We start from the raw sequence: 22,408 nt of genomic DNA, 5'->3' as shown, positions 1-22,408 counted from the left end.
TTTTTATTTATGAATATAAAATAAAATATTAATGAGAATTTATTTTTATTTTATCAAGTATCAATTAAAAATTTGCTACCGGCTAAAAGTATATTTTTCCATTTCACGAAGACGAGTAGCTCATGCTTGTGTTTAAGTCGTATCGGTATAAGTAAGGTACAGTAAATGTGTGCGTTTGCGAGCGCTTGCTGATTGGTCCGACATGCACGCACACTTGCGCAATGTTTATGTAAACGACGTAACCACAAGTGAAGTTCACTCGTCTTCGTGAATTGCAAGAACTGTAGTAGTAGTTTTGTTGTGCTTATTTCTTGTAGTTTGTTTTGTTATAGTCGATTTCAGAATATAGAAATAGCTGCATCTATGAAGCTTTGCTTGTAAGTATGTTTTTATGTTTGTTTTCGAACATCGAACTAGTTTAGTGTGCTTTTGTTGCGAGCTTTACTTTAGGCTTTTATTCCACCGGCGATGTGATAGATTAAATGTTTTTAATATTAGTATATGTGAATTCATTAAACTATATGTAACGTCTGAGTCGGTATGGGATTCGGCGTTGCTTTAAGCATACCGAAAATATTGCCTAATAAATCAGTAGGATGCGAAGCGAAGGATCACACATGTGAACCCCACCAATAGGATCGCTTCAGTTTCATAGCTTAGCCATATCTTAGTTCTGGTGGAAAAGAGTCAGAAATCCGTTAAAAAGCACCAAGCACCTATAGAAGTCGGTTGTTTAGCATAGATTTGATAGACTTGATGAAAGACAGTGGTCTATAAAAATGAGAGGCCCCAGATTCGATTCCCGGGAGAGGCAATTTTGTATTTTATAATTTCTGAATTGACTTTGGTCCGGTCTGGTGGGAGGCTTCAGCCGGCACTGCTAGTGTTGAACATGCGATTGAGACGAACGCTGCACGCCACGGTCTGCATGACCCTCGTTTAGAACGGCCACTAAGGCCTTACAATATATTTTCAGCATTCTGAACCAGTAGTAAAATAATGTTTAAATACATAACAAAAATTGCGGAACCAACAGGATTCGGACGTTTGCTTGCTGCCAGTGACGAAATTTGTGATATGTATCTAGAAATTACTTAGAAATTTCCTTGAAGTGTAGGTAAACACACTCATAAAAATATAAATGCAGTACCTAGTAAAATATTTTAACGATCCAAAAGCACTTATAAAAGTTGTATGTGAATAAAAGTATATTCTATTCTGTTTATTTCTATGAAAAGTCATATAGAAATTGTAAATTTTCAGGGAATTTCCGTCACGAGCTGCACTCGGAAGCGTCGCCAAAGCGAGGCACTGAAGAGAACGAGGAAACGGAGTCGCCGAACACTCGCTATATCCACTTCCAGTCCACCCCTAATAACATATTCAAAGAGACAGATATATAAACCGCAGTATTCTATACAGGATGTAACCAGAACGCTAGCAAAAACTTAAAGTTTTTATTATACTAACTAAACACAATCCAATACCAATAACCATTTGCTTCATTTTGTAGTTTTAGTGATTTGGAATTATTCAAACTCGTAATGTATAGCGTGCAAAACTCGGGTCAATGCCCCGCCTATGACGCGGCATTCACTCAGACTGGCCTACTTACGCAACGTTTGTTGACCTCTAGCGTCAGTCAGATGTTTTATTTGCAACGATATACGTGAACTTTTACAAAATTAAGGATTTTTTTATATATTTTCTCGCGTTAATTCTGTTTTATGGTATCATATCGGTAATCATCAGTACTATCACCTGTTTTCGTTTTTGCTAGCGTTCTGGTTACACCCTGTATAAGGTAATAGAAAAGATAATTATTTTTATTTATTCTCGGGACTGAGTGTTGAAGATTTTTAACTACTCTTCGTGGCCAACCGATAGACGTTCACAGCTGGACATAGATCTCTTGTAGGGACTTCTTCATGTTTGGACTTGTTCTAATGCATAAACGTAGCATCTATCTAGGAAAACATCGTACACCCTGGGGAAGCTATTTTAATTCCAATCAGAAAACTTTTGCTGTATCTAACGGCCACAAGTTTTGACAAAGAACTATAAGGTGGGGGCGATCACAATGGATCGCAGAAGGTTGAAGTGATACAGGGTATCCAAGAACCTGCTTAGTCCCGAAGAATAAGAAGGTACTTCCATACGCCGCTGTCTTGCGTCTGGGTCCAGCGGCTCCGTGGGAGCGGTCTTGGTAGATACGCCTGCTGGTCGATTCCGTAAAACCTGCATCAATCATTATTACAATCGCAATGATTGTGATTGGCTGAATTTATGGTATTCTTGTTGCAACAATGAATCGTAGCCAATAGTGCGCGAGCGTTAACCAATCAGAGGTGATTGCGATCGTGACATTGTAGCTGTCATTCAACCGCAATCGCGCAGCTTGATCCAGCGGCCCCATGATGCGGATCATTTGATGTTAACTTAATGGGGGGTCAGTTAACGCCGCAATTTCCGGTGCCAGAACGCCATTTCATCATCATCAGCATCTTGGAACCCCAACATCTAATTATTTCTTCGAACTAACTATTTACACGTCATTATTGTTATACGAGTATCGCATAGTAGCTTAGTGCTGATTCGGTTGCACACAATCTCTAAACTGAATTGACAGGTCAAAAAATAGTGCTATCCCTTTCACGATGCTCCATGCGGAAAAGAATAGCACTACTTTCAAACATGTTGTAAAGCCGAATCAGCAATCAAATTGGCTACTACAGTACTACCCGGCAGGAAATATAGTGCATCGACCTTTAGAAAGAGATTTGTAGAGCGTTGTCTCTGTCGTTGCGACCGACAAAACGTCACATAGGTATGAATGACAGAGACAACGCTCTACGAAGCCAAAATCTCTTTATAAAAGTCGATGTACAATATTTCTTTTTTATGATTAGGAAGAAGGTAAACTGTCATCTATCCAGGATAGAGCGTTTCTATCTAAAACTATAATATTTTATTTGACAATTAGAAGAATAAATAAATGTTTAAATAAGTTACCTATTATTAGGTAATATGAAAATTTTCTTAAAATTAATATTCGTCGCTAGTCATTCCTTAAATCCTTAATCTATTAAATTAATTTAATGTAATTTGATTGATTAAATGTAATTTTAGACTACTTTACTTAACTAAGTAACTTTAGACTACTTATGGTATCGAAAACTAAAAAAATTGATATTAATTCGAATGTACCTAATCTCTAAACTAAATTGACAGGTCTAAAAATCGTGCAACCCTTCTCAAAATGTTCAAATCGTTTCGTCTTTGAGATAATAGTGACCGTAATACATAAATGATCCTTTTTTTTTAAGTCTGTTAATTTTTTTTACATACATAATTATGTATGTAAAGTAATAATTTAACATACCTATAAATAAAAAAACTTGAATTAAGAACAGTACGGGGCCCGCGGGCGAAAGTGATGAAGATCGGCCTTTAGAATGACATTTCAGGTTTGTAGAGCGTTGTCTCTGTCACTCATACCCTTATGACGTTTTGTCGGCCTCAACAACCGAGAGAGTGCTCTACAAATCCTCCATCATCTCCTTCTACAGATCGATGTTCATCACTTTTGGCCGCGCACTGTGTCATTTCCCATTGAGCTTTGTTTCAACTCTAGTCAATTTACTAATAGATGATATTGAATATTAAAACTATCCCTATCCCCTAATGTTATTCTTAACTACTTACCTATTAGTAAAATATTTAATATAATCAAATAGCTATAATTAATTAACTAAAATATAAAATGCTAAGTTACTGTTTATTACTTATATATCTTCTTTGCGGATCAATATTAATTTATTATGAAACTTCTAAACTTATCCTCTATTATAAATGTAAAAAATATGTTATCCTAAGTCCCGCAAATTGCTATTACGCTGAAACCATGTCCCATCAACATCGAAATGACGTCATTTTGACGTCAGCCGAAATAAAAATATAGCATCAGCTCGAAACTTTAGTCTAGTGCTGACGTCGTCTAGTGCTGACGTCACTAAAATGGCGGCCACGCGCATTAGCAATTTGCGAGACTTATAATATATGTATCGTTATTATGTACTTATCTATTTATTTCTCTACGTAATTTTTCTTCATTACGAATTTATTAAGAAATAAAATATCTTATGTAAAAAGAAGCCAAAATAACATCACAGGGTAGATTATTACAAGAAAGTTAAGAGAATTTCATTTTAGGTGAATTACTACCTAATTTATTATTGGTTTTATAAATAAATAACAAGTAGGTAGGGTAATCATTAATATTCATATTCATAAATGTTGAAATTGTTCTGTGGTTTAGATTTTAGAATAAGTCATATAGTAGGGGTAAAATCTACATTATTAATTGGGAGGTATTATAATAGTTCCTACTAGCTTATGCCCGCGACTTCGTCCGCGTGGACGCGTGGACTACTCAAATTTGGAACCCCTATTTTACCCCCTTAGGAGTTGAATTTTCAAAAATCCTTTCTTAGCGGATGTCTACGTCATAATAGCTATCTGCATGCCAAATTTCAGCCGGATCCGTCTAGTAGTTTGAGCTGTGCGTTGATAAACACAGTTAGTCAGTCACCTTTTCCTTTTATACCTATGTATAGATTCATTGTAGGTTCTTCGAAAAATTATTTTAATATCACTCAATGAAGCTGCAATATAGAACCAATCAATGTCAAATGAGCTCGGTGGCTATCATTCAGTGTTAGACACTGAGTTAGCAAATCACCTTACTAAGTTATACATTTACCTCCAACTGAATTAAGTAGTTTAATAATACTTAACAATTACCTAGTTATGTAAGCTCTGGGTGTATTTATTTTTCAAATGTAGTACCTATTTAATGTCAAGTCAAATGATTTATTCAAAATAGGTAATAAATTACTCTTATTGATTGTCTGGTATAGTGTTAGATTTGTAAGATAATATAGTGGTGATAATTATAACGCAAACTTAAAACTAAAGCTACGAGGGTTCCAAACGCGCCCAGGTCTGAGAAGAGCCCACAACAAACTCAGCCGGGTATTCTTTTTATTATCACCACTTTACAAATTTATTGAAACTTATTAGAACTATCACAAAGTCGTTAAGCAACTCATTCCCAAGCTTGCTTATCATTTAAATAATCCTTTACATTGTAATAGGATTTTTCAATTAGTTTACGTTTTATGAAAACTTTGAACTTGTTGAGAGACATCTCCAATATGTCTTCTGGAAGCTTATTATAGAAACGTATGGAATTACGAGCAAATGAATTGCTAACTTTACTGAGCCTAGAGGCGGGAATTACAAGTTTATTTTTATTTCTAGTATTTATATTATGACAGTCACTTTTTTTTTTTAATTTATTTATGTTTTTATGTACGTACAGTAAATTTTCAAAAATATATTGATTATGCACTGTCATAATTTTAACTTCCCTAAATTTAGTTCTCAGCGACTCTCGTGGCCCCATACTGTATATGGCTCGAACAGCCCTTTTCTGCAGCACAAAAATAGAATTAATATCAGCAGCATTACCCCATAATAATATACCATATGACATAATGCTGTGAAAGTAACTAAAATATACTAGTCTCGCAGTTTCTATGTCTGTCAACTGGCGAATCTTTTTTACCGCATATGCGGCAGAACTAAGTCTGTTCGATAAGTTATTTATATGAGAGCCCCATTGAAGTTTTGCATCTAACGTTATTCCAAGAAAAATAGCGGTATCCACTAAATCTAATTCCTCATTATTAAGTTGCACAGTGGTTTTCACCTGCTTAACATTTGGTAAAGTGAATTTAATACACTTTGTCTTTTTCCCGTTGAGAAGCAGGTTATTAGCTTCGAACCACTGTACTAACTTGGTGAGAGAATTGTTTACTTCATCAAAAGTTGTTAAGTATCGATTGATTTTAAATAAAAGTGATGTATCATCAGCAAACAAGACTATCCCGTAATTGTCCTTAGCGAGGTAAGGAAGGTCATTGATGTAAATAAGGAACAGAAAAGGTCCTAAGATGGAACCTTGTGGCACCCCCATTTTTACAACGGATCCGGGAGATCGCTTTCCATTCACGTCTACCCTTTGTATTCTATCATTTAGGTAAGAACTCATCAATTCCAATGCTGCACCCCTAATTCCATAATGGTGCAATTTCGCGACCAATGTTTCATGATCAACGCAGTCGAAAGCCTTGGATAAATCACATAAAACGCCAAGCGCATCACGTGATTCCTCCCAGGCTTCAAATATATTTAGTATTAACTCAACACCAGCATCGGTTGTTGAGCGACCCCGTGTAAAACCAAACTGTTTGGTGTGAAATAAATCATTAATGTTGAAAAAATTAAGCAGTTGAGTTAAAATTATTTTTTCAAAGATTTTACTAAAAGTGGGTAGTACAGATATCGGTCTGAAGTTAGTGGGGTCACTAGTACTACCTGATTTAAATAATGGAATTATTTTACTATGTTTCATTAAGTCTGGAAACTCACCACAGTCAACACAATTATTGAATATTAATGCTAACTCGGGTGCAACAATATCAATTAATGATTTCACAACGTTAACGGAAATGCCCCACAGATCATTTGTTTTCTTATTATTAATTAATTTAAAAGCTTTGATAACGTCAGAGCAACTAACGTGACTGAATTCAAACATTTTATTACATTCAGGCACGTTATCCTTGTCTTGTAGTCCGTTTAGTACCTGTGTAATAAGTGCGCTCGAGTCCTTAATCTAATTCAGTGGGTATTTTATTCGTAGTTTAATAGTTCATAAATAAGAGGTAACCGAAAATTATTTTTAACGTTGTGTGAGTGCATGTATCAGTGATATTAATATGAATAATTGAGTATATTATTAGTTCCTATGCATTAAAATTACTGCACTAAGTATATTGTAGGAAGTTTCATTCTGAATATCATTTAGCCCATAAAATATACAGTTTAAAAATTAGTAAATATACAAAGCAACTTGGTTACAGTTAGTGAATAGTGCAGAATGGGGAACCTAAAGATTATAGAAGGAGATCCCGTCTGTAGGTACTTACGTGGTTAGTCGACGTAAGCCCGACTAGTCTCGAACCCATCTGGGATCGCCTCGGGCTTACGTCGACTAACCACGTGAGTACAGCCGGGATATTTATAATGAAAATCACTCACGATAGTTTAAACGCTAAAATACCTGAAGATATTTAATATAGCACATGCGTATAATGAAACTGACATATTCTATTGTTAATTACAGATGTTACAAATAAAATTACTATATTTTGGTAAAATAAAAATGCCAATATTGTTACCTAAAGATAAAACTTAGATCAAATTACGTTTATGTATTAAAATAATGGGCGTACTCGCTTTCATTTAATATTTCTAATAAAGTTAAATGTTCGTGTCGTCACATAGCGTCGGTTCACTACAAGAACTCATTAATTGTAAAAATCATGAAGTCCTACCTCTACCGTTTACAACAACTATGAATTCGTCGAGTTCATAGTTGTAGTTATACATCACCAAGAAGAGTAATATATAATATAGAACATAATTCATAGTTATTTTAAGCCGTACTTGATGATTATTTGCAATATTTATGTTACAATGCAACAACTATGAATTTTTTGAGTTCATAGTACTTGTAAACTGTAGTGGTCTGGGTGATTATTTGCAATATTTATGTTACAACTATGAATTTGTTGAGTTCATAGTTGTTGTAAACTGAACTTGATGATTTTTTGAAATATTTATGTTACACCAACTATGAATTTGTTGAGTTCATAGTTGTCGTAAACTGTAGTGATGATTATTTGCAATAAGTTCTTGCAGTAAATCGATGATATTTTATAATATTTCAATATCCATTCCATGACTACAGAATAGTGTTGTGAGTGTTTAAATAGTTTAATTAACTATAGTTGGCGCCAGGAAAAATAACTCTAACCTTGAATTGCAAAGAGATTTGGTAATTTATCGATCTACTGGGTGGTATTTTTTATGGATCACAGAATATTCAGTTAAGTAGGTACCTACCTACATTAAAATACACAGACCGCCATCGAGTTCGCGTTATACATATTAACGTAAATATACAAATTGTGATATAAAGTACAACAGCATCACCTATAAACTAATCTAGTGCCATATCGACCTGTCCCATGCAATATGAGCCACGCGCACTCGTATAATGCAAGAACTTTACCCAGGTCGGGGGCTCACCTCGCGGTTAAATTATTTTTCTCGTTGCTAGTCTGTTCAAATCCTATACATGGCGTCAGTTAAATATAGATCTTGAACCAGCACACTCAGGAGTGAGTGATTAATCGATTTATTTGCCAAAGTATTGCGTCGCGCTTTACTTCGTATCACCAAATAATAATTGGGGTACGAAGTAAAGCGCGAACGGCGCGCGGAGATATATTATTTGTGAAAAAATTATAAATTGTTAAGTATTTATATAAAATGTTGTATCGGTGTCTAGTCATTTTATTATTAGATGTGTCTATGAAAATAAAATTTCAATTATGAGAATGAATTTTATTGATCCTTCATTTTATTTACTAATCTCACGGTTCACCTAATAAATTATGATAGAGCGGTACCTAAACATCCTGCATAAAATCTCTTAAGTAGGTACTAGCTAACTACCGGTTAAATAAAACTCAAGTAGTTAGGTAAACGAGTAGGTACCTATTGTAAATATTTATATTACAAGTAGGTATAAACATTTGAACACTTGAAAAATATTTGAGTATATATTTTGCTATGCTAAGTATATTAATTATTATATTATGTACTAATAAGTATTATAGGTAAATATGTATTAATAAATATACTTAGTTACGTAAAATTAAATATAGGTATATTCTTAATAAAATAAAACTTGCAAAAAGTAGCAAAGTTCCTACTTTTTACGTAGTTCTATATAGTTACTACCTAGGTACAAAAATCTTTGATAAATATATCAAAGAAAAAATCGTAAATATTAATAAAAAACTAGTAGGTACCTAGCAATAGTAATAAAGAAATATAAACACTATGCTAAAGAGCTTCCGGGACGGTCAAGCGGCTTCAGCTTGACGTCAATCACGTAGGTAGGTACATAGATTTGTATTGCTTGATGCGCCCGTCAAGCGGCTTGATCAAGCAAACGGCTCTTTTCTCATACTGTTTGAACGACGCGCGTCAAGCAAAAATATAAATTCGCGTCAATCACGCGTCAAACAAGTAAATGCTCTAAATGCTTGACTCAAGCAAAAATCTATACGTGCTTGACCGTCTCGGAAGCTCTTAAGATTGGCGCCTAAAGTCACAAGCGTGGTCTCTAAGGGATTGGTCACGAGACAGTTTTTTAAATAATAAAAATAAGTTTGTCTGTCCTTTTCTTATTACATTGGTAAGAAAAAGATGTGAATACCGACTCTTAAATGTTGGCACCAGCATCAGTACCATTTTCTGATAATATAAACATAAAGCTGGCCATAATATTATACATTCCTTTAATTTGTACAGTCACAATTGAAGTCGCAGTCGCTGCATTCGCAACCACAGCAATTACACTCGGCACAATTGCAATCACAGTTACAGAACGTAAAACAGTTTTCAAGACAATGACAGCACCCTGAATAACAACTTTCAATGCACTCTGCAAGCCTGCTACAACCCCACGTCAGACTAGCGCAAAAATCTAACCAATTAAAGTTATCTTCATAATAATTATCATTGCAACAACACGCACAACATCCACCTTCTTCCTTTTTTTTCTCTTCCCCATCAGATACAACCTCACTTTCAAGAGGCTGCAAAACTTCGCGTTCTTTGCTTACATTTAAAAATGAATCTGTAGAATCACTATTGGGCTTCTCACTTGGTATGGTTGCAGCAACTAATATATTATATCCAGTGGTTGCAAGTTGAGGTTGGGTTGTAATTGGAGCTGACATTTTTTTTTCAACTTTCAACCGTAGGTAGGTAGGTAGCCGTTAAAAACTTAGTGATTGTGTTATTCTTTATGGTCGAAATCTTTATTTAACAATATGCTCGTTTTTATTATTCTTTAAGTTCAAAGTAGGTACCTAAGAAGTAAGCGGAGCCAGCAAGCGGAGTCCGGAGAACAGGAAAACTGTTTCCCTCTAGATAAACTGTTTCTGAGAATTATTGGAAGTCTACAATAATTATGGCAATGAGTAAAGAGGATAGAAACACTTTTGACCAACTTGTTTCCCCTACGTACTTATAGTAGTTATTTGGTACACCTTTCACTGAGTTTTATTCATGAATCATCATAATAATTCATACTTATCAACCTAAACATAAAATTTATGTTTGGATATGAAACTCACAAACACCACACTAGTAAACTAAATAACTCAGAAAATTGAAAACAAAATTCAGTATTCTGTGATTCAACTGACTAGGTACCTACACGACCACTTCAAAACAAGAATGCAGAAATAACCTACGGCAATACCTAACTACGCAACGGTCGCGAACTGCATTCTGCTAAATGCATTACGCATGCAGTGAGTGTGAGCAGTCCGCCATCGCCACCGCACCCGTCAAATGACGTCACTGGCACGAAAACAAGTATAGTACGCGATAGGTCGAGATGGCAATCGAGGAGGGAACGCCCCGCACACTCGCACAACCTCCATGCTAACCTGGTGCGGGCGAGCGCGGGAGCCATGCGGGTGTGCGGGGCGTCCCCTCGCCTCATACCCCGATTGCCATCTCAACCTGTCGCGAACTTATTAGGTATAGCGTCAGTGAAGTTCTATACAGTGCGTAAGTCAAAAAAAACCGGCCAAGTGCGTGGCGGGTCGCACGCCGTGTAGGGTGCGGGTAGGGTGACGCGCAGTGTAGGGTTCTGTAGTCACAATCCTCGAAAAACAGATAGAAGTCCTTAACCTGCGAACCCTACTAAGCCATGATAGTTTTCCTTTAAAAAAATTTTTACAAAAAAAATAAAAACCGACTTCGTTACATAAACACTAAAAATTGAAAAATAATTTAATTTATTACCGAATATATTATGTATACAAGAGTTAATATAGTTCCATAATAATACTTTTTGGTGCCGGTGCCAATTAGCTTTAGCTGCGCGAATCGTCTAGACTTCATATTTTTATGGGACTCCACAATGGCACCTCATTGGCACCGACCCCAAAAAATATTATTATGGAACTATATTAACTCTTGTATACATAATATATTCGGTAATAAATTAAATTATTTTTCAATTTTTAGTGTTTATGTAACGAAGTCGGTTTTTATTTTTTTTGTAAAAATTTTTTATTTCACTATTTTTAGTGGCCCCATGGAATTATGCTATGCCTGGTTAAAAATCTACTGTTTACTAAGCTATTACACTGATCGCGAGCAATTTACTCTTATCCGTTGAGGAGTTCCAGTGTTTATCTTCGAAGATGTTCATCAGATCTTCACCAAATTGAAATGGGACCAACTTTGAAGTATACCCTTTCAAACAAAAAAAGAATTTTCAAAATCGGTCCAGGCGTTTTTGAGTAATCGGGGAACATACATAAAAAATAAAAAAAAAAAAAAAAAAAAAAAAAAAAGATTCCGACGAATTGAGAACCTCCTCCTTTTTTTGAAGTCGGTTAAAAATTGATTATAAATAGGTACTACTGCTGTGAATTTTTTCACGTTCCTATATGTATAGTAGGTATATATAGGTACTACCATTTGGCTGATAGAGGGAGGAACACTTGACTAATAAAAATTAACACTTTAAAACATCATATTTTAAAGTGTTAATCGGCGTTAATAAAAAAAGCGGTCGGACATGGCGAAACTATAAGGGTTCCGTGTTTACTACGGAACCCTAAAAACTACTAGGTAAGTAAAAGTGAGTAAAACTTCTGAATTTACCAGCCTTGGTAGCGTTGCATGCTGCTATGCAATTCTGCCAATGCTGCTAAATTCAGATGTTTCAAACCGCATCTAGGACGTGCGGTACGGGGAAGCGCGAGACGAGGTAGGTACATACTGCATTGAAGTGTACCTACCTACGTATAATAATTAACTTTTGAGGGCATTGCCCTTTGACACCAAAAACATAGTGATTCATTGATACTTAGCTGTAACTATAAACTCGTGTGACTATAATACCTAACTATAAATAGTTTAGGCGTAGTAAATATCGTAAAAATATTTTCTCGTATCATAGCGTCTTCCTCCAAAATATAATATATCTACAGGCAGCACAGATCAGTAATCCGGAGATACAGGTAACGTCCTACGCTGTCGTCCACATTTTTGACAATTTTCATTATGACATTTACAAAGATTAAAAAAATCGTCGATCAGATAGCCCAAACAACAGTTTGATAGGCGACAGCCATCACTACAATTAGTATGGTACATCACGTCATGTTTAATGCATTATGTAGACCATTATAGGAAAAGCTTTTATTTTCAATAAAAAATATTTTATTTAAAAAAAATTTCACCATTAGAAAGCTACATTATTCCTGAGTGGCATACCTAGGCTATTTTCTTTAATAATAGATTTATTACGAAAATTGTAATAAGCTACCCGTGCGAAGCCGGGCAGAGTCGCTAGTATTATATAAAACATTCGAATATTTTAGTAGGTATAATAGGTACCTAAACCTAATCTTGCGAAGCTGAGACAAGTCAGCATAGCAAATATTATATCGCTAATAAACTCCGCCACCTCCAGTGTCACCGCCTCCATAATCAGCCCCAGTGTCACCGCCTCCATAATCACCCCCAGTGTCGCCTCCTCCACAATCACCCCCAGTGTCACCACCTCCATAGTCACCCCCAGTGTCACCGCCTCTATTATTACCTCCACTGTAATCATTGCCCCAGCAATGCGCACCTGAGTCACCCCCCCCCCCCTTCGAATGACCTCCGCTGAGATCTCCATTCCCCGAATGACCTCTGCTGACATCTCCACTCCCCGAATGATCTCCGCTGATACAGTGTCCTACACCCCCACCACTAACTCCTAAATAGCCCCGTTTTCAGAATGTCTCCAAAAGTAACCTCCACCAGTACCCGAGGGGCATTCACTCCCAAAATGACCTTGATTGCCAATATTATCACCCAAGTTATTTCCGCCTTCAGAATGACCCATAATATTGTCAGTAGTTCCACCATTTTCGGGAACGTCACTTTGCCTATGGTGGGTGTATGTATGTATTAAGCCATTTTCATCGTATACGGAGCTTCTTATTATGAATGTATCATCGTTTAACATAATATCATTATCAATACTATAATAATTCACTCCACGCCTTTGAGGTATCTGTCTCTCTTGTTTTTCCTCACAGCAGCCAGAACAGCGGCATTTATAACAATATAAAGTGTAGAAGTAAACGAAGCAACATTGGTCGACATTTTCGCAGCACCAGCAACAATTTATTTTGGGCGATGGCAGTTCTTTTGAATTAATCTTTGCCTCTTGCCTTGGTTGTGACGTCACCACGTTCGACATCATTTTGTTTCAATAACAATGATACATAGGTATAAGTCATTGTTCAATACCTAATGATCAATGCCCAAGATGTAGTAGGTACCTACCTTACCTAGTATATTCAATGTACTCTGTGTTACCTAGGTTTAATGTAACAATATTTCTTATAAAATATATATTGAAGTTTTTAGCTATGTGATGTGGGTATTTATTATATACACTCCACTCACTTTTACTTTGGCGTTAAATTATTCTTTATGATTATTTTCATGGTACTTACCATAGAGTAAAGTAAACTTGGCACCGGCCACAGACCATTCGTTACTCTATGCCACAAACCAATAACATGTATGAACTCGATGCATTGCCAGTGCATTTGGGTGCATTGCACCGCCAACGGGTAACTTCACTTCTCTTCTCAGCACAGAATATATATGTAGGTAGGCACGTAGGTACTAGACACTAGTGTTGTCAACAGCTGCTTTCCAAAAAATGCAATAAACCGTTTGAGAAAATATTTTACTACATTATAGTAGGTACATAATTTAATTCAGTGAATAAACCAGCCTTAAAATGTAATAGTTAATACTTCATAATCTTAGTTTTATATATCTATACCTACATAGATTGTGCTAGCTTTGATAAAAAACCGGTCAAGTGCGAGTCGGACTCGCGCTCGGTGCGTTTACGGTACGGTACGGAACCGTACTACAGAAAAAGTAAAACGGTAATCTGAATCACTTTTAACGAACCGCAAAATCGACTGTAGGTACGTAGTTTATTGTTATATCAAAAAAACTATGATAGAACGTTCGTTTTATTTTTTCTGTAAAATATATCCTATTGAGCTTATTTCAGATTTTTGATTGGTTTTTTAGATTCTGAGATAAGGGGGAACGGTATTTTTTCGACATTTTGCACGATAAATCAAAAACTATTTTGCAAAAAATAAATAACAATCTGTTTTAGAATGTACAAATAAAGCCCTTTAATATGATACCTACCTCACTTGATATAGTTATCTTACTTTAAAAATACTAATTATTAGTTAGTTAATGAACACATTTTAGGTTTTTTTTTTGTGATGTTACCACACAAATTCACGGTTTTCGGATTTTTTGCTACTTGTGCTATAAGACCTACCTACCTGCCAAATTTCATGATTCTAGGTCAACAGGAAGTACCCTATAGGTTTCTTAATATATAGACAGACAGACAACGAAGTAATCCTACAACGGTTTCTTTTTCCTTAAAATACGACTGTAGTACGGAACCCTCGGTGCGAGAGACTCGCTGTTGGCCGGGTTTTTGTTTGTGGAATAGGTAGGCCCTTCGTGCGAAGCCGGGGCGCGTCAACTGGTTTACTTAGTACCTAATGGTCAGTTTTGAAAGATACTGGAACACATCACACAACATACACCACAACACTTGACCATTTCAATGCACCATAGAAAATATGAGCAAAAATCACTGATAGAAGAACAAGAGCAACATTGTTTTTCTTGGGGGTTCTCTTTAAGCTGCAGCGTGGTTGCTTCTCCATTTTTAATATTTACGGAATCGCTAAAATATGGTTGTTTATTTACTACATCACACATTGTTTAAAGTTGATACACCTTTGTTTACAGTAGGTAGGTAGAAACAAGTTTAAATTATTTTAAGCAGTTTACGCTGTATCCCGATCACAGAGAACTGATCCCGATAGATCGTGTCTTTTGTCACAAAAAATAAATTAGTAGGTACCTCGTATACGTAAAGAAGTTGCACTCCTTGGTTAATTAATGACTATACTTGCACGCCTCGATACCTACGCCCTACATAATTGAAGGGGTAAGTATAATAAAACCGGCCAAGTGCGTGGCGGGCCACGCGCAGTGTAGGGTTCCGTAGTCACAACTTAGCCATGATAGTTTTCCTTTAAAATTGATTATATTATTTACCTACTACCGCTGTGAATTGTTTCACGTTCCTTCCTAAAAATATTTATCACAATTTTATTTCGCCACTTGGTCGGCGTGATTAATATTTATACCCACGTCAAATTAGATTTCTAGCACTAACAGTCTCTGAGATTAACCGAGGACGGACGGACAGACGGACATACGGACGGACATGGCGAAACTATAAGGGTTCTTTGTTTACTACGCAACCCTAAAAAGGGCTTACCAACAAAACCAATATTTCCAGATTTTTTTGCATTTGAAGGTTCAGACTTTATTTTTGTTATATCCTTTATATTAATCTTCAAATCTGTCTTATTATAATTCCAATTGAATTCTCACGTATAGAAAGTTTTATATATATATATATATATATAGTTATATAATACATATTCTGTAAAAATTTCAACCCTATCTTATTCATAATAATGGGTTTGCGGTCTTACTGGTCACTGGCCGCTCATTCAGATGACTGCATGCTCGGCTAATTAACTGACATCAGTAATAAGAGATAAGTGAACTGAAGAGATGAATAATATTGGTAACATAAAAGTAAAAAAACTAAAGACAAGTTTTAAAACTAGGATTTAAAAAAAATGCTGTTTAAAGATATTGATATATTGCATTATGTAGTTCAATTATCGTTCTTTTCCTTATGTTTAACACTTTATGAGTCTTCAAACACATATTGTTGATTGTTTTCGTATCACATTCTGGAGACAAAGTATATTTGTATGAAAATTTGATGTCATCAACATAATATTATTATTAAAATAAAATTTAAAAAAATGGATTAAACACTTTACAGCTACTTTGTAAACTGTTAGTCTTAGATAAAACTTGTAAAAAGTGGCAATTAACTATAAAAATCTTTGACAAAAAATATCAAAGAAAAAACTGTAAAATGTAAATATTCAGCAAAATATTAGTAGCAAAGTACATTGTTGCCATATTTACTTATATTATGCGTCCAAACTACAATCGCCAGCAAGAAATATTGTACATCAACCTTTAGAAAGAGGTTTCGGTTTCGTAGAGCGTTGTCTCTGTCACTCAAACGTAGGTATGTGACGTTTTGTCGGTATCGATTTTTTGGTAAATCAATGTTTGTCTGTCTCAACGACAGAGACAACGGTCTACGAAACCACTCTCTTTCTAACGGTAGATGTACAATATTTCCTGGCGCGTACTGTAGCAAAATGTTGGAAATCTCCGCCATGTTGTGACATCTCAGCTATATTATTGGTACAATATATTTTAAATGACTTTTCAATGAATTTTGAACAAAATCTATTGAAAATATTTTGAATCATAATATCGAGGATATACCTACTGCTAAACCTAAATAATAAAGACATAGGATTTTAGCAATATTATACCTTCGACATATTTCTACTAGCTAGAAATATGTCGAACCTTCCTTATTATACCTTCGACATATTTCTACTAGCTAGAAATATGTCGAAGGTATAAGGGGTCGGATAAGATTTCCCGTTCTTAGTTTGGACGCGTTATAAGTAGGTACAGACCGTATATCAGTCAGCTTGAGTTTAAATTAAAACTAGGTAGGTACTTATATTAACTATATATTACTTAAGTAGATATTTATAACTATTTTATAATATGTAATAACAACTGTATAATTAATTTTTAATTTTAATAGTAGTATAAAGTTTTAATTCTTTATAGAAATAAAATACAAACTCTAAGCATACAAACTCTTAAAATAGTATTAGATATAGGTCCACCAGAATGTCATGAAATGAAATTCCAAAGTCAGTAACACTGTACTCTGTGAATATCCTATGTACATAGTACTTTGTGGTGAATATTAATAATTCACCACAGAGTACAGTGTTGCTAACTTTGGAATTTCATTTCCATATTTTTCATGAGATTCTGGTCTACCTATAATATTTTTAATATTTAATAATAGTGAGAATACATTCATAATTATTTTAGACTAGCTGATGCCCGCGACTTCGTCCGCGTGGAATTAGGCTTTTCAAAAATCCCGTAGGAACTCGATTTTCCGAGATAAAAAGTAGTCTATGTCACTCTCCAGGTCTTTTTCTATACCCATGCAAAAAATCACGTCAATCCTTTGCACCGTTACGACGTGATTGAACAAACCAACAAACAAAGTACAAACACACTTTCGCATTTATAACAAGGGTACTGATTTAAAAAGGCTCGTTACAATTTAAGTAAGATATTAGTTAGTATGAGACCCTCTAGCTTACATAGGCTGTTCCTGTTACTGTATAAAAGATAACTCAGTGTTTAATACATTCAACACATAGGTAATAAAGCGTAATAAACATGTAAGTAGGTATATTAAATGCAATTTTTTCCTAAGTACTATTGTCAATGGCACAATTTGTTTTACATCAAGTTATACCTAAAATTAGTTTTGCCTGCATATTTATACTTTCTCCATAGAATTGTCAATAGAAGAATTACAAAAATTCAGTGGAAGCCTATTGTTTTCCCAAGATATAAAGTGCCTACTCAGATTCTCCAAAATGATAATGGTCTTAATAATTTTAAATACATATCAAAAGTTGCGTAACCGGCAGGAATCGAACCTGCATCTTCTGGGTTCGCGCCCGATGCCTTGACCACTCGGCCACGGTCTCGCTTACTGCCAGTGACGAAATTGGTGATATGTCTGTTAACTCAGTACTGAAGCGACTGTTTAATGCCATCTAGTAGCGACACTTTGCAGTTATCGAAACTACTTTCAATTCAAAGTCCCATATTACAATTAAGCTCTTTGAACGAGAAATGACATTATTTGCTTTTTACTATGGTCTTAGATAATGGTCTTAGTTTGATTTCCAGCAGAGGGGAATACCTGCTATAATTAGAGCTAATTTATTAGAGAAATAAATTAGAGCTAACTTGCGTCTAAATAAAAAAGTGTTGCCGAGCAGTGATAGAGATTCTGAAATGGATTATAGGCCACTCACATATCAGAAATCTTACTGTTGCACTCTACGAAAATTAGAAACATTTTGTGTTCTGTGTACAGCGTCTGCAGATTATCTGCAGTATGTCTAGTATGTAGTGTATGAGCAGTCCATGAATCTATATGTATTCACCTATAGATAGAGCATTCCTAAAATCTACTTGTCCCTATCTCGCTTTAATTGTCAAGCAAGCAAGAGGTCAGACACCACTGGGGGTCTAAGGCCCGCCATACAATGACTGCTCGAGCGGTTAGCCAGTGATCAACATACACGGACCGCTCGAGCAGTCAGAGTCAACAGCTTGAAGTTGCCAAGCAATTTCAATGCGGGCGGGATGCGTGCGCAACGTGGAATAAGGAGCGCGGGCGGAGGTAACTGCGCGAGAGCGGTCGACAACTCGAGCAGTCAGTGTCTGCCTGGAGACTGCTTGACCGCCCAACCGCCCGAAGCTGTTGCAACTGCTTGAGCAGTTTGTGTATGTACGTACGTAGAAGTCTGTAGTTCAACACGCAGTCGCAGCTTGAAGCAGTCCATCCCGACTGCTTCAAGCTGTCCATGTATGGCTGGTCTTACCTCTCACTCTAATTTGTTAATTGAACTGGGATAGTTTTATGTAGGTATTTGCTTCAAGTAGATTTTAGCAGTGCTCTATCCATGAATATGTATATAGATTTATGGAGTAGTCGGATTTCTGGCAGATGATTTCTCATAATAATATGCAGCTGGCTAAAATATAACTTACAGTACGTGACCGAAAGTAATGTACATCTGCCTTTAGAATGAAATTTCGGATTTGTAAAACATTGTTTCTGTCACTCATACCTATATGACGTTTTGTCAGTCTCTACGACAGAGACAGCGCTCTACAAATTTGCTATCTTCTTTTAAAGGTTGATGTACATTACTTTCGGCTATGTACTGTAGGTTCTTTTAATCTGAACAGTCACAATCGCAATCACAATCACCACAATCACAGTCACCGCAATTGCAATCACAGTCGTCGCAATTGCAATCACAGTCGCACGATCCACACTCAGTAACAAACTCTCCAAGACACTGACAGCACCCTAGATAACAACACTGAATGCACTCCGAAAAAGTGTTACTAAACCACGCTAGACATGCACAAAGATCTAATATAGAAAAATCCTCATCATTATCATTGCAATTCACGCAACAAGCACAACATGCATCTCCTTTCCTTTTCTTTTTTCTCTCTTCCCCATCAGGTACTACCTCATTTTCAAGAGGCTGCAAAACTTCGTTTTCTTTGCTTACATTTACAAAGGTATCTGATAAATCACTGTTCAGGTTTTCACTTGTGTTGCTTGCAGGTTGAGGTTGAGTTGTGATTGGAGCTGACATTATTTACTTTTATTTTTCAACTTTTTATGATAGGTCTTCGAATTATGTACGCACTTTACGAAAGTGAGTAATAATTTACAATATTATAGACGTCTTTATGTTTAAAGTTCAAAATGGGTAATAATAATAATATCTGCAAGTGGAGAACAGGAACACTGTTTCCATATATTAGCTGTTTCTGTGTATTATTGTAAGTCGAGTGGGAACTGGGAATTCAATTATGGTTATGAGCAAAGAGGATAAAAACACGCTTTTGAGGAACTGGTTTTGGGTTACTTATAATACACCAAGTATTATACCTAGGTTTGGCACACGTTTCAAAGAGAGTTTCTATGCATGAATCATGATTTAAATTTAGAACGTGTTTGAAAATGAAACACCTTCACACACAGAAAACTATTGACCGCACTAGCAAAACAAATACACAAACTTAAAAAGACACAAACAAAAAAGAGAAAAACAAAAAAGTTTTTAGTTTGAGTTTTGACGTTACAGTTTAAACCAAAGAGAAAAACTCATCTCATACACTAGAAATGATTTTTGACATTTCGTTTTGCCATGTACAAAGATTAAACAATTCGTAGATGTATCACGCTGGTCATACATGGTCAAGAATACCATCAAGTTTGCAGCTGACTTGAAGCGACGTCCAGTCAACTCAATAGCCATACACCATCAAGTGTGCATGACTTCATGCACATATCACATGTCATACACCCAAAAAAATCCTGGGGGAAGTTGCGGGCATCATCGACTTGGTAGGTACGGAGATAGGTTGCATCCTGGAGACACATTAGTATTGTAAACCTACCTAAAACATTTACATGAATTAGTCTATAAAATAGATGAGCCTTCTCTGGCGAAGGCGAGGTATGTCAGCTAGCAAATAATATCTGGCTTTAATCGTCTCCGCCACCCCCACAATCACCTCCAGTGTCACCTCCTCCACAGTCACCTCCAGTATCGCCCCCTCCACAATCACCCCCAGTGTCACCTCCTCCACAGTCACCCCCAGTGTCGCCGCCGCCACAATCACCCCCAGTGTCACCTCCTCCATTGTCACCCCCAGTGTCACCTCCTCCATAGTCACCCCCAGTATCGCCTCGTGCACAGTCACCATTAGTGTCACCTCCTGCATTATTACCTTCACTTTTACAAGCAGAGTCATCTCTGTTCCAACAATTCATATCTGGATCATTCCCACCCACCGAATGACCACCTAAATAACCCCTACTTTCAGAATGCCCCCAAGAGTAACCTTCACCACTGGGTGAGGGACATTCGCCCCCTGAACGACCTCCATCGCCATTATTATCGCGCGAGCGACCTCCAAGTTTAAATTGTTCTTCTGAGAGACCTTCACTTCCAGAATGACATACACTAGCAACTCTGTGACCTTCACCTTCAGAATGTACCACGTGGTGATGTCCGCTCCCAAAATGATCTCGATTGCCAATATTATCACCCAAATGAGCTCTGCCTTCAGAAGGACTCATTAAAGTGTCAGTAGCTTCACCATATACGGGAACGTCACTTTGCCTATGGTCGCTGTATGTATGTATTAAACCATTTTTATCGTATAAAAAGCCTCTTGTTATGTCTGTATCATCGTCAAACATAATATCATAATCACTACGATCATAATTATTCACTCTATGCCGTTGAGGTCTCTGCTCACTAGTATAAAAATAATTCTCGCCACGCCTTTCAGGTATCTGTCTTTTTTGTTTTTCCTCATTACAGCAGCCAGAACAGCGGCATTGACTACAGTATAACGAGTAGAAGTAAACGAAGCAACATTGGTCGTCGTCTTCGTGACACCTCTCACAATTTTTATCGGATGTTGGCAGTTCTTTTGAATTAATCTTTGCCTCTTGTCTTGGCTGCGACGTCACGACGTTCGACATAGTTCGTTTGTTTAGTACAGTAGATAATCAAAGTTGAAATAAAAACTAACTACCTATCTACAGTGATTTGGTTTAATACAGTCCACCCACCCACTCACTTTTATTTTGGCACTTAACTAACTCTTAAATAATATTATAATGTGTAAAGAAAGAAGCTAGGCGCTCTCACACATTGTTAATACATTAGGTATTATGCCACAGACTCCGTATATTTAATATAGGTACCTACTCTGTGGAGACATCACACAGAGTTAATCGATAAAGACGAAACGCCGATATATTAATAAACTTATATCGTAATTTCAAATTACCCACCTAAATAATTAACAAACAAAAACTACCCTATACTTACAGGGTGTAACCAGAACGCTAGCAAAACTTAGTGTTAATTGTTACACTACTGTAATAAAACGAGGCTGGTTGACCAACAACTGAATTTATTTTGAGAATACCCTCATGTTCTATAATATAATTACACTACATCTTTCTTTTTCTATACTGAAAAACAATTGATGTTTGTGACATGCATTACAATTCTAATACATTAAATTTCTATTCATCTCCTCATATTACAAAATCCATACCATATAACACATTCCATTAATAATCCGATATAAAATAACAATGCACAATACAAAATAACATTACTAGTAGTACCCACTTAAAATAATTATCATTGCTAAAATTCATCAATAGATAAAATAAAATAAAAATTATGTACAAGTTACACTACCAATCTACACAACAACAGTACTATTC

At 36.0% G+C, this 22,408-nt stretch overlaps 2 protein-coding genes across 4 annotated transcripts in view; one reads left to right on the top strand and one right to left on the bottom strand.

Annotated features, from left to right (window-relative positions):
* Window positions 1–6,595, top strand: part of 5PtaseI (inositol polyphosphate-5-phosphatase A) — a 38,257-nt gene extending 31,662 nt beyond the window's left edge. The window contains exon 13 of the mRNA XM_034981350.2: window positions 1,264–6,595. Coding sequence (XP_034837241.1) covers window positions 1,264–1,403 — 140 coding nt within the window. The 3' untranslated portion in view covers window positions 1,404–6,595. The remainder of the gene's footprint in view (window positions 1–1,263) is intronic.
* Window positions 6,596–12,476: 5,881 nt separating this feature from the next.
* LOC117993401 (uncharacterized) lies at window positions 12,477–21,805 on the bottom strand. 3 transcript variants are annotated; one of them, XM_034981194.2, is made up of 2 exons: window positions 20,671–21,805; window positions 12,477–12,796 (listed from the first exon to the last, which is right to left on the bottom strand). In XM_034981194.2, the coding sequence occupies exons 1-2, from the start codon at window positions 21,647–21,649 to the stop codon at window positions 12,684–12,686; spliced, it is 1,092 nt and encodes a 363-aa protein (XP_034837085.2). In that variant the 5' UTR covers window positions 21,650–21,805; the 3' UTR covers window positions 12,477–12,683. The 3 variants fall into 3 exon arrangements, 2 of the variants coding, with proteins under 2 accessions (XP_034837085.2, XP_069363087.1); XR_011238151.1 differs by lacking the exon at window positions 12,477–12,796 and adding an exon at window positions 15,957–16,784 and having other exon boundaries at window positions 16,836–21,805; XM_069506986.1 differs by lacking the exon at window positions 12,477–12,796 and adding an exon at window positions 15,957–20,670 and having other exon boundaries at window positions 20,737–21,805.
* Window positions 21,806–22,408: the final 603 nt, after the last annotated feature.

The sequence above is a fragment of the Maniola hyperantus genome, chromosome 24 (genome assembly GCF_902806685.2).
Source record: "Maniola hyperantus chromosome 24, iAphHyp1.2, whole genome shotgun sequence".
NCBI lineage: Eukaryota > Metazoa > Arthropoda > Insecta > Lepidoptera > Nymphalidae > Maniola > Maniola hyperantus.
The sequence above is the reverse complement of the archived record's forward strand: the minus strand, read 5'-3'. Positions and strand labels throughout refer to the sequence as shown.

Bases quoted from the DNA above. Each gene is read 5' to 3' on its own strand.
- LOC117993401 (XM_034981194.2), bottom strand. From the start codon at position 21,649: ATGTCGAACGTCGTGACGTCGCAGCCAAGACAAGAGGCAAAGATTAAT. The intron at 12,797-20,670 runs GTGATTGTGGGG...GTGACTATGGAG, and splicing joins TGGAGGAGGTGACACTGGAG to GTGGTGACACTGGGGGTGAT.